The 11,030-nt window shown below is 48.7% G+C and overlaps 2 protein-coding genes across 2 annotated transcripts; both read right to left on the bottom strand.

Annotated features, from left to right (window-relative positions):
* Window positions 1-212: 212 nt before the first annotated feature.
* LOC133501810 (regulation of nuclear pre-mRNA domain-containing protein 1A-like) lies at window positions 213-7,150 on the bottom strand. Its single transcript, XM_061821806.1, has 7 exons — window positions 6,452-7,150; window positions 4,745-4,874; window positions 3,842-3,948; window positions 3,662-3,756; window positions 2,914-3,040; window positions 2,347-2,522; window positions 213-679 (listed from the first exon to the last, which is right to left on the bottom strand). Exons 1-7 carry the CDS (start codon window positions 6,600-6,602, stop codon window positions 581-583), a joined length of 885 nt encoding a protein of 294 aa, XP_061677790.1. The 5' UTR covers window positions 6,603-7,150; the 3' UTR covers window positions 213-580.
* Window positions 7,151-8,003: 853 nt separating this feature from the next.
* tube1 (tubulin, epsilon 1) lies at window positions 8,004-9,535 on the bottom strand. Its single transcript, XM_061821717.1, has one exon. The coding sequence runs from the start codon at window positions 9,403-9,405 to the stop codon at window positions 8,020-8,022; it is 1,386 nt and encodes a 461-aa protein (XP_061677701.1). The 5' UTR covers window positions 9,406-9,535; the 3' UTR covers window positions 8,004-8,019.
* Window positions 9,536-11,030: the final 1,495 nt, after the last annotated feature.

The following is an 11,030-nucleotide window of genomic DNA, read 5'->3' on the forward strand; positions in this document are numbered from 1 at the left end:
CAAAAATATTTGAATACTGTGCACTCGGAAAAAAAAATGCCTTAAAATATTCCACTAGAAAAATTAATAATCTCAGCAAATTCAATTTAAAACTATTCAACGTATAAATTTAAATTAAAACTAGATTGGATACATTTTTTTTACATTACAGTACAGATTTTTTTTTAAAATACATGAAAAATACAAATCAAAACTAAATGTCACTGTTATGGTTCCATTGTCATGTTGTTTATTTGGACACCTTCAGGAATGAACAATAATAAAAAAAAAAACATTATGAATGGAGAATTTCACATTGACGTGAATTCAAAATATATTTACATGCAGCTGCGTGTTACGTAGACTTCTGCAATTGCAGTTTACGGTGGCTGCACGAGCACAGTCAAAGCAAGTCGACGAGAAGGGCGGGACGCTACGAGTAGTACGCATAAGAAGAAGAAAAAAAAAAAAAATCATATTCGGGTAAAATTACCAGTAAGTGGAGGAGAAACGAGGGCAGGGGAGTACAAAGTACACTTTAAAAGAAAAGAGGACAAAAATCCACTAAAACCAGAAGAAAGGAGAGATTGAGGGTGGAATGTCAGGTGGAGGCGCCGCGGAGTCCGCCCGGCAGGTTGTTGAGGCGGGCTCGCAGCTCTTTCCGGACCTGGCTCACCCGGGCCAGCTTGCGTTTGTATTCCTGCGAGCAGCAAAACACACGCGAGTTTCACCTTAGTATTTGTTACAGAATAAATACCGACCTAAAAACTATTGCTCAGGTCAGTTTCCCTTTTTTTTTTTTTTTTAATTACACAGTGGCGGAAAAATGGATGATATTAACGGGAATCCGAATAAGGCGTTTTTCCGGTTATTGTGTCTTGACAAAACGGATTTGGGAAGCCCGGGTCAAGACCCGAACGTGAGACCAAATGTGCTTGGCCTCAGATGGACTTTTGACCTGGACTTGCTGATTTGTCATGTCAGGTTATTATCCAAGCCGCTTATCCTCACAAGCCGGTCGGTCGCGGGGGATCGATCCCACGCTACACCGTCAGTGACTCTCTAATTGCTGATTTGCTCGTAATAAAAAAAATAAATAAATTTATTCATATACACACACATTCATATATATATGTCAGAGGTGTCAAACTCAAGGCCCGGGGCCCAGATCCGGCCCGCCGCGTGATTTTATGTGGCCCGCGAAGGCAAATCATGTATATCAACTGCCATGATTTTTGTGATAATCTGCCACAAAAATTCAAATGATCACATCGTAAACGATAAATCTGAGATATTGCCAGCATTTCTGTGTTCCCAAACATGAATAATGGTTGAAAAACCCACCACAATCGTTTTCTGATTCAAAAGTAGTTCATAAATTTCATCTGTAAATAATCAAGGGGAAAAAGATTTTCATGGATTCAGTCATGATGGCCCTTTGAGGGAAATCGTAACTGCAACGTGGCCCGCGACAAAAATGAGTTTGACACCCCTGATATGTGTGAGGAGTTTATGAATCAAAGAATCTACAGAAACAACAAAAATTGATATCTCTATCTATATAGATAATAGATTTAATAGAAAAGACAGACAGAGAGAGGGTGGGGGGGGGGCACGGTGGGTCAGCTGGTAAAGTGTTGGGCTCACAGTTCCGAGGTCTACGTGTGCCCTGCGATTGGCCGGCGACCAGTTCAAGGTGCATCCCGCCACCTGACTAGACTCCAGCCCTCCCTGCGACCCTCGTGAGGATAAGCGGCAAAGAAAACTGATGGATACTATTAAGGAAACAAAACATTTTTGGGTCATTTTATAAGGTGTAGGGGCAGAATAAATGGATATGTGGATAAGATATGAATACGATCTTTCATTTGGTGTAGTTTGTTTGCAAATAGATTTTGCAAACATTATTATTATTTTGGGCACTGGATAATCAAATCAGGGTGTATGGACAAAAAAAATAAATAAAATAAAACAAAAAATCCCAGACCAGGAAAGCCTCCTGCAATAATTTTAACCCGAAGTCTAACGTGATGTACTTTGTACGTACAAGTACATTTTGTTGCCGCTCTTATTTTGTTATAATAATATATATATATATATAATAATTTCAAATCTCGAAAGAATTAAAACCTCAATAAAACCTTTCATTTGTCATTTTACTCGATGTGGTTTGTTGCAAAGAATTTTTTGACTTTTTTTTTGGGGGGGGGCATATACATACTATACTATACACAAATTCCCGATAACGTCACCACAATCCCGGGATTCCCTTTTCCGCCATCTTGTGTGTCGCTGCCGGCAATCGGAAACTATTGAGGCGACGCGTCGACGCGCAAAAGGAAACTAGAAACACTTGCGTCAACGCACTTCGAGTTTGTGCTCGTTGCGCGCCAGGCCGTCGCGCTGGCTCTGCAGGAAGCTCGTGAGCGTGCGCGTCAGCTGCCGCCGGTCGTCGATCTCCGCCGCCAGTCGCCCGCTGTAGTCCGCCAGAAGCATGCAGGCGTCGTCCACCTGCCGGGAGAAGCGGGCGCCCGACTCCTTATCTGAAAAACGAGCGCACCCGCCCAAAGTGTCAATTTAAAAGAAATAATAATCATCATCATAATTCAAATTACAAACGTAGCTCACATGACGCAACATTTTACATCAAAGACGTAAAAAAGTGCTTTGAAATGTAAACACAATAATAATTTAAAAAGTAGAGTAAAAATAGAAATGATCATCAATCAGAAAATAATTCTTAGTATTAAAATTAAAAATACGTATGCAATATTATCTCAATATTTACAAAAAATAAAAGTAACTTGGTGATTATAACAAATGTAATGTGAATTCTAAAATGTGAACAATAAAAATAATAATAATAAATTGGAACTGTGAAAAGCGAATAAAAAGTTGTTCCAAAGCCTAACGCGGCTCCCCGGCTCCCCCTACCTGTGATCCTGTGCAGCAGCGAGGCGTCCTGCACCTCGGCGGGCAGCGCCGAAATGCGCTGGCGCAGCAGCGCGTCTCCCGAGGTCGCGTTCTCCAGCTCCTGCAGCGCCCGGATCAGCTCCGACGTCTGCCGGGGGACGACAAGCCCGTTGTGTTAAGTGACCTGCTCGGCCAATCAGAAAGCAGGAAAAAAAAGCCATTTGGGATCTTGACCAGTTCCGTGCTGGTGTGGCCACTTTAGAGTGCCTCGTTGTTGGCCGTGAGTGCGCACAGGTCACGGCGAGAAAAGTGAAGTTCCCGAGGTGAGGAAAATGTTTGAATCGGCGTTGGCGCTGCAGAGCGCCTCGTTGTCACGGGGTGGAAAAGGCCCGCAGTGACCCAGTTGGTTCTAAGCAAATATTTTTGGCGCTATTTGACCGACAGCTGAGCGTTCAGCAGTTTTTCACAATTTCAAAGCCTCATTTGCTAGCGCCGCGCTAATGCTAACGTTAGCGCCGCGCTAACAGGGCCAGTTAAAAAAATAAAATCAAAACATACCGGTAAAAATCACTGAGACACGGCAGTAACACGCTAGAGCAGCGCCAAACAGGGCCGGACCGGTATAAGTCACTTCCTCGGCACATATAAAGTTTTGAGAATCTTCCGGAAATTCCCGACACGGAGGCAAAAATATCGGTTTTCGGGTGGACTCCAGTTCAAGGTTCAGCGCCGTCATTGCCATTTCTTACAACACCGTCTGGGCCAGGACCTGTGGGGGTTCGGCCGGGGAAGTCCGGCCGGCAAAGTTGTCGTTGACCGCTTGGATGGACTCGTAGGACCTCTTGGTGGGCTTCCTCTCGCCATCTGCGCGACACGAGAGGACACTCGTGAGCCGTCAAATTTGTTTATGTGGGGGGGGGGGGGGTCGAAAACCCAAACGGGAGCTCACAGAGGACTCTGGAAAGCTGCTCCAACAGCTCGTCGTCGTAGACGGCCCTCTCCTGCCAGATGGACAGCACCCGGCCCAGTTGCTTCTTACAGCCGTCCTCGCACTCTCTGGGGGGGGGGGGGGGGGGAGACACACACACGAGCACCGTGACCGCAATGTGCTTGGGGGGGGGGGCAAAATCCGAAAGTTTTTTGCACACTTCCGAAATAACAAAAAAAAATTTGAATTTAAAAGCGCTCCTTCTCTTTTCAAACATCTTTTTTTAATCACTAAATAATATGAAGGAAGCTGGTGTGTAAAACTCCCCCCCCCCCAATTTTTTTTTTTTTTTTAAAACTCTCCTTGGCAACCCCGCTGTAACGTTCTCATTGAAAACTGTTTCTCTGCTTGTATCAAGCCCGCCAGCCGTCCACCCCGCCGCGATTGGTCGGCTCCGCACACAACACTGTAAAAGTGCCATCCGTATTTCGCATTAAGGCGGGGGCCGCAAAATATCACCTCGCCGGGCCCGCAAAAACGGCCCGCGGGCCGCATGTTTGAGACCCCACCCCCCGACCTTTGGGAAGTCCGACCGCGTCGGCGAATTCTCGCAATCGCGATCAATGAACGAGCCGCACGTGCGCCTCGCGGTTTTGAGGTCGGGGGTCTGAATCCGAAGATCCCCTCGACGGCATTCCGAGGAAATCGGGCGTCAGGGCGTCAACGTCCAATATTTGTAGAATTGATCACGCTATTGTTATTATTATTATTATTCCATCTGTTAACTGGACAAAAATGGAGTTTGCGTTGAAGCTTATCGAAATACTTTGTTTTCCCAATTACTGTGTATTCAACTACTTGTTGTTTCTATGAAGCAAAATTCCATAAACAACAGCTGAGCTCTTTGAAAGCGAAGTCACGCACCTGTAAACATGTTTGAACGCGTCGACGATGACCGGCGCGAAATCCTCCGTGAACTCGGGTCCTTTCCTTTTGCTGTTCTGAATCACGTCATTGGCCAGGTACAGGAAGGTCAGCTTGCGGGACACCGGCGCTGCGGCACACCCAAAGCAATTTGACATCATCATAGAAGAAGAAAGAGCGCTTGTGACGCAGCGTCGGAGAGCCAAACACGCGACGTAAAACATCTTTCAGCACACCGCGGCGGTTTCAAGTGATCGGTCGGGTTCAGGTTTCGGCGTTAGGGTGTTCAGATTAAGACTGATGCAAGGTTTGGGTTTTTTTGACTGAGGGTGATGGCTTGAGAGTAGCTATAAATGTTATTATATAGTAACAATACATTGGCTATCCAGCCGTCCATTTTCTTCGCCGCTTATCCTCACGAGGGTCGCGGCGAGCGCCGGAGACTACCCCGGCCGTCGACGGACAGGAGGCCGGGTACACCTCGAACTGGTCGCCGGCCAATCGCAGGGCACGATCGAGACAAACGGTCGCACCTGGAGAAAAGCCACACAGGTGCGAACTCCACGCAGGCGGGGGGCCGGGATCGAACCCGGATCCTCAGAACTGCGAGGCCGATCCACCGTGACGCCGACGATAAAAAAAAAAAAATCGAACTATCCATCCATTTCCTTTGCTGCTTATCCTCATCAGGGTCACGGAAAGTGCTGGAGCCTATCCAAGCTGTCGACGGGCAGGAGATGAACTGGTCGCCGGCCAATCGCAGGGCACATGGAGACAATCACACCTGGGGGCAATTTAGAGTGTCCAATTAATCGTGCATGTTTTGGGGATGGGGGAGGAAACTGCTGTGGCCGGAGGAAAGCCACGCAGGCACGGGGCCGGGATCGAACCCGGGTCCTCAGAACTGTGGGGCCAACGCTTAAGCGTCTGACCCACCGTGGCGATAAAAATCAAATGAACTATCTGGCTATCCATTCCCTTCGCCGCTTATCCCCACGAGGAGCGCTGGAGCCTATCCCAGCTGTCGATGGACAGGAGGCGGGGCACACCCTGAACCGGTCGCCAGCCAATCACACCGAGGGGCAATTTAGAGTTTCCGATTAATGGCGCGTGTTTTTGGGACGTGGGAGGAAACTGCAGTGCCCACCCGGAGAAAACCCACACAGGCGGGGGGGGGGGGCATCCAAACTGGGATCGATCCCGGGACCTCACAAACGTGAGGCTAACGCTTTACCATCTGACCACCGTGCCACCTAAATTGGCTATAAAAGTGTCATTACCTATCCATCCATTTTCTTGGCCGCTTATCCTCACAGGGTCGCGGGGCACAATTATTATTATTACAACTAATTATTTGAATCCTAAATTGTTTGAACTCGCAATTTCGTGCCTCTGAAGCGAAAATATTCTCATTTTTGTCGCGAACTGCTGATGTTTGTTATTGATCAGAAGGAGACATTGGCAAACATTTCACTCTGGAATTACACAACGATCAACATTTTTAGGACGAGGCGTCACGGTTAGTAGGTCAGGTTGTTGTTGTTGTTATGGTTCCAGGTTAGTAGGTTACCGCGGATCCGATTCGAGTAGGTTGTTATTACGATCGCGTAGTTACGAGTTACGACCAATGTCGGCTCTCAAGCCGACGGAGTTCCACGGCCACACGTCGACCAAAAAAAACTTTCCACCCACACGGCGCTCGCTTACCTTTGACGAGCTCGCTGTACCAAACTTGCACGATGTTCTTGGAGTGCTTCCTGTGGTGGATGAGCCACAGCGACAGCGTCTGGACGCTCTGCTGCGAGTTGCTGAGCTCGGACAGCTTCTTCTCGAGAGCCGCCACGGAGAACGAGGACATGTCGACCGACGCACACGGCGCTAGTTTACGTTTCGCGACTTCCCGAACTCGGTGGCGGTTCCTGTCGTTTTTCCCGGCGTTTACTTCGAATGCCCCGCGCAAGTTATTGCGGCCACGCGAAAATAAAACGCCTTATCACACCGCTCCAGACTATCCTTGTTAGCTAGCTAGCTAGCTGGCTGGCTGGCCTAGCCTAACGCGCTAGCCTGAGAGCGGCACTTCCGTGTGCTCGGGGTGCGTTCGCGCACCCCGGAAATCGGACCGTAATCGTATCCATTTTCAATTTTAATCATATATTGAACATTTTGGGGTAAATATTTACTGGGTTGGCCAACTGAAGACGAGCCATTTCATTTGTCAAACATACTTAATTGGTACATATGCGGGGTAACGATCATTAATATGCAGCTATGATGCATTCAAAACTGTCGGAATTCCAGTGCTCGAAAGTTTACTTTCAAGTTTCAAGCGATTCAAGAAGTTTATGACTGTAAATAAACGACCCATCCATCCATTTTCTGAGCCGCTTATCCTTACGAGGGCCGCAGGAAAGTCTCATTTCAAGTTACAAGTTTATAACTGTAAATAAACGACCCATCCATCCATTTTCTGAGCCGCTTATCCTCACGAGGGCCGCAGGAAAGTCTCATTTCAAGTTACAAGTTTATAACTGTAAATAAACGACCCATCCATCCATTTTCTGAGCCGCTTATCCTCACGAGGGCCGCAGGAAAGTCTCATTTCAAGTTTCAAGCGATTCAAAAAGTTTATAACTGTAAATAAACGACCCATCCATCCATTTTCTGAGCCGCTTATCCTCACGAGGGCCGCAGGAAAGTCCCATTTCAAGACTTAAGCGATTCAAGAAGTTTATGACTGTAAATAAACGACCCATCCATCCATTTTCTGAACCGCTTAGCCTCACGAGGGAAGCAGGAGTCGATCCCAGCAGTCGTCAGGCGGGGTAACGCCCGGAACTGGTCGCCGGCCAATCGCAGGGCGTATAGACGGACAATAAATCGCACTCACAATCACACTGCTGGGGTAATTTAGAGTATTCGATTAATGTTGCATGTTTTTATGATGTGGGAGGAAATTGGAGTACACACACACACACGGGATTTGAACCCCGATCCTAAGCACGGCGAGGCCAACGCTCAACAGCTGCTCCACCGTTCCGCACGTACACAAACTCATCCCTTATAAATATTGAAATAATAACTTCACGGCGCGTCGGCCATGTTGGACCCGCCTTCAATCCGACGCGAGAACTTGATTTATTCCACATTTATTCCACCAGCATAAGTCCGATCGAGAACATTCGCACGTTGCTATGGCAACCAGGTTGCAGACAGCAGAGCACGATAAAGGCAAATAGAAATAAACGAGATGTACACCAAACGGCGGCAGCAGCATTTTATCTCGCGACGTTTAATCTCGCCGCAGCGGGCGTTAATTCGGCCGCGTCGGCGTCGAGGCGCCGGTACTCCTCGATCAAAGAGCGCAGGGACGACAGGGCCTCGGCGAAGAAGCTCTGCTCCATGCCCTGGACCTGCAGGTAGTGGTGCAAGTAGGCCTTCTTCCGGTACAGATTGGCGAAACGCGCGCTCAGGTCCGCAAAGGTGGACTTGACGCCGGTGGTGTTGGCCAACGCCAAAAGCGACCGGGAGCGGTCGACGGGGGGGGCGGAACAGAGGCTGGTCTTCCAGCCTTCGGGGTTCCACGGCGCAAAGCGCAAAAGGGGCTTGAAGCGCTGGATGTTCCTGCGCAGGTCCGACACTCGGACGTCGCCCCTGAGCATGAGGGCGCAGGCCAGGTGGAGGCCTCGCTTCGGGTCCGCCCGGATCAACTGCCGGCCCTTGGCGAAGGCGTCGCCGAACAGCTGATCCAGCCCTCTGCTCGGGACGACGGGGCTGACGCTCGGGACCAGGTAGTGCAATCGGGGGAAAGGAACCAGGTTGGTGGCGATCTCGCTCAGGTCCATGTTGAGGGAACCCTCGAAGCGGGCCGAGGCCGTCATGTCGAGCAGCATGTCGGCGACGATGTTGTTCATGGCGTCGAAGGGCCTCTCCGACCCGGTCGGGCTCTTCCTCGCCCGTTTCAAGTTGACCCCGGCCGGTGCCCCGTGACATTTCGCTCCCACGTTCAAAATGTCCAGCAGGGACCGGTTCCCGACCAGCGCCACGCAGTCGGCGTGCTCGGTGAGCTCCCTCGCCGCCAGCAAACTGTTGTAAGGCGACACGACGACGTCGTCGTCCTCGGCGGACGGAAAGACCGGGACCACGATGCGACACGCCTCCGGGAATTCGTCCTTGAGGAGGCCGAGGACTTTGGTCCCGAGCCCTGAACCCGTACCTCCTCCCGTGGAATGGAGGAGGAAAAACGACTGCAGGCTGTCGCAGTCCTCCGCCGCCCTCCTCACCTGATCGACTATTTTGTCCGTGTAGGTGACGCCGTAGTGCAGGTGTCCGGACGCCCAATTGTTGCCTGCGCCCGACACCCCTGTGAGGATCTGGGTGCTGTCAAACAAGCCCCTCAAAGGGCCGCGCCTGATCCCACCGATCACGCCCTCCTCCGTGTCCAGCAGCACCGCGCGAGCCTTCAGCTGCCGGATTGTCCCGTCCTGGACGCAGTAGACCCCGTCCCCGCTCCTCGAGTCCGCCGCGTGGAAAAACGTGCCGGCGGCGTCGTCGTACAGACCGGTTTTGTTGAAGCGCGCATACTCCTGCAGAGCCAGGTCCCAAAACCGACAACCGATCTGGTTCCCGCACTGTCCGACCTGGACGACAACGGACTGCGTCATTGCGAGTGGAAATCGTTGTCGTTTTCCCTGTTGAATTTCATATTTACTTGCGTCTTAATTCACTTCCTTTTTCCTCCACTTTTCTTCTTCTTCTTTTGGGAAGGATGTCAGCACAATTCTTTGCGAAGCGCACCAGCGCCCCAACGTGGCCGCAAAGGTCCGTTGCAGCAGCAAACGCATATCCGATTTCGTTCTTCTGATTCTTTTCCTTTCGGCTTGTCCCGATTAGGGTTCGCCGCAGCGTGTCATCTTTCATTTACTTGTATATGTTTTTAATTAAGGTAGTGATGAGTGCAGTACAGTATAACGCATACATGAAATAATCATAAATATCAATAAAATGTAGTATACAAATAGTAGCGCATATAAAAAGAAAGTGCACGCAAATAATTTCAAAATTTTCACAAATATTCGTTTTTTTCAGAGCGTTATAGGTGCTACTTGTGGTTCGATGAATGGCCTGTAAAAGTCGGTTTATGGTTGCCATAATTTACAGTCGTGAATCCAACAGTCGGGTGACGTCAGAGTGACATAATTGAAGAGGCGGGGCAGGTGCTTGATTGGGCCAATTTATGTAAATTTCATAATCTGTCATGTGAAAAAATTTGCATGTGACCATCTTTGGACTCAGGCCTGGGTAAAAAAAATTAAAATACAGCCCCCCGCCCCCCCCCCCCCTTTTTTTTTTTCCCACGACACACACCCGCGTTTGTGTACTTTGTTTTTGGAGGGCGCCCATTTTTCTGCGATGACATTAAATCCAAAACGAGATTGCTGACCGGGTCGATCCGGGTCACGCTGCCTTTCGGCCCTGATAAAACTCGGGAGGCAACGTGTGAGTCCGGTCGCCATGGCGACCGCAAGGAGGAGGAGGAAGAGGATGATGAGGAGGAGGTTTTACGTGTTTTGCGTGTTTTGCATGTTTTGCGCGTTTTGTGTGTGTGTGCGTGGCGAGATTACGGCCGCGACCCAGATTGAGATTGAAAACCACCAGACTGATTTTTTTTTTTTGTGTGTGTCACAGTGTCTGATAGATTACCAGCAGGGGATTTAAAATATTTATAATTTAATTAAAAATGTCACTGCAAATTGTACCCAAAGCATCAATTGTGTATTACGTATAACATGTATATTCAATCTAGAAAACAAAAAAAAAAAACATATGATAAGCATTTATAATACATATTATAGGATACTATATAATTGAAATTAAAAATGTAGTATAACATGAAAAACAATCCATCTGTTCGTATGTCTGTCGACACTCATAAGCACAATAAAAATGATAAAAATCAAAATCTTTTGTTTGTTTGTGTGTGTTTGGTGGGGATTAACCCCCCCCCACACACACACACACACACACACACCCGCCCACCCAAGTCTTGTCTCATGTCTGTGAGCCCACTGATCGCGCAACCCGGCCCAAGCGGCCGTAATCTGTCGGAGCGATGCATTGTGGGACGGTTCCTCCCGGCCCCTCTCTAAATTGCTGTATTAATTTCAAAACAACGTTTGATTTTTTTTATACTGTGAAGTTGATCGATATGAACGGATACGCTACAAGCATCTCTTTTGAATGACCTTTAACTGCTCTAGAGCGGCACAGCGGCTCAGTGGGACCCTCG

This window comes from Syngnathoides biaculeatus, chromosome 1, assembly GCF_019802595.1.
Source record: "Syngnathoides biaculeatus isolate LvHL_M chromosome 1, ASM1980259v1, whole genome shotgun sequence".
NCBI lineage: Eukaryota > Metazoa > Chordata > Actinopteri > Syngnathiformes > Syngnathidae > Syngnathoides > Syngnathoides biaculeatus.

Excerpts from the sequence above, each read along its gene's own strand:
- LOC133501810 (XM_061821806.1), bottom strand. The coding sequence starts at position 6,602 with ATGTCCTCGTTCTCCGTGGCGGCTCTCGAGAAGAAGCTGTCCGAGCTC. Across the intron at positions 4,875-6,451 it reads GTACAGCGAGCTCGTCAAAG|CGCCGGTGTCCCGCAAGCTG; the intron begins GTAAGCGAGCGC and ends GGTGTGCCGCAG. Across the intron at positions 3,041-3,661 it reads CCCCGGCCGAACCCCCACAG|ACGTCGGAGCTGATCCGGGC; the intron begins GTCCTGGCCCAG and ends GTCCCCCGGCAG.
- tube1 (XM_061821717.1), bottom strand. The coding sequence starts at position 9,405 with ATGACGCAGTCCGTTGTCGTCCAGGTCGGACAGTGCGGGAACCAGATC.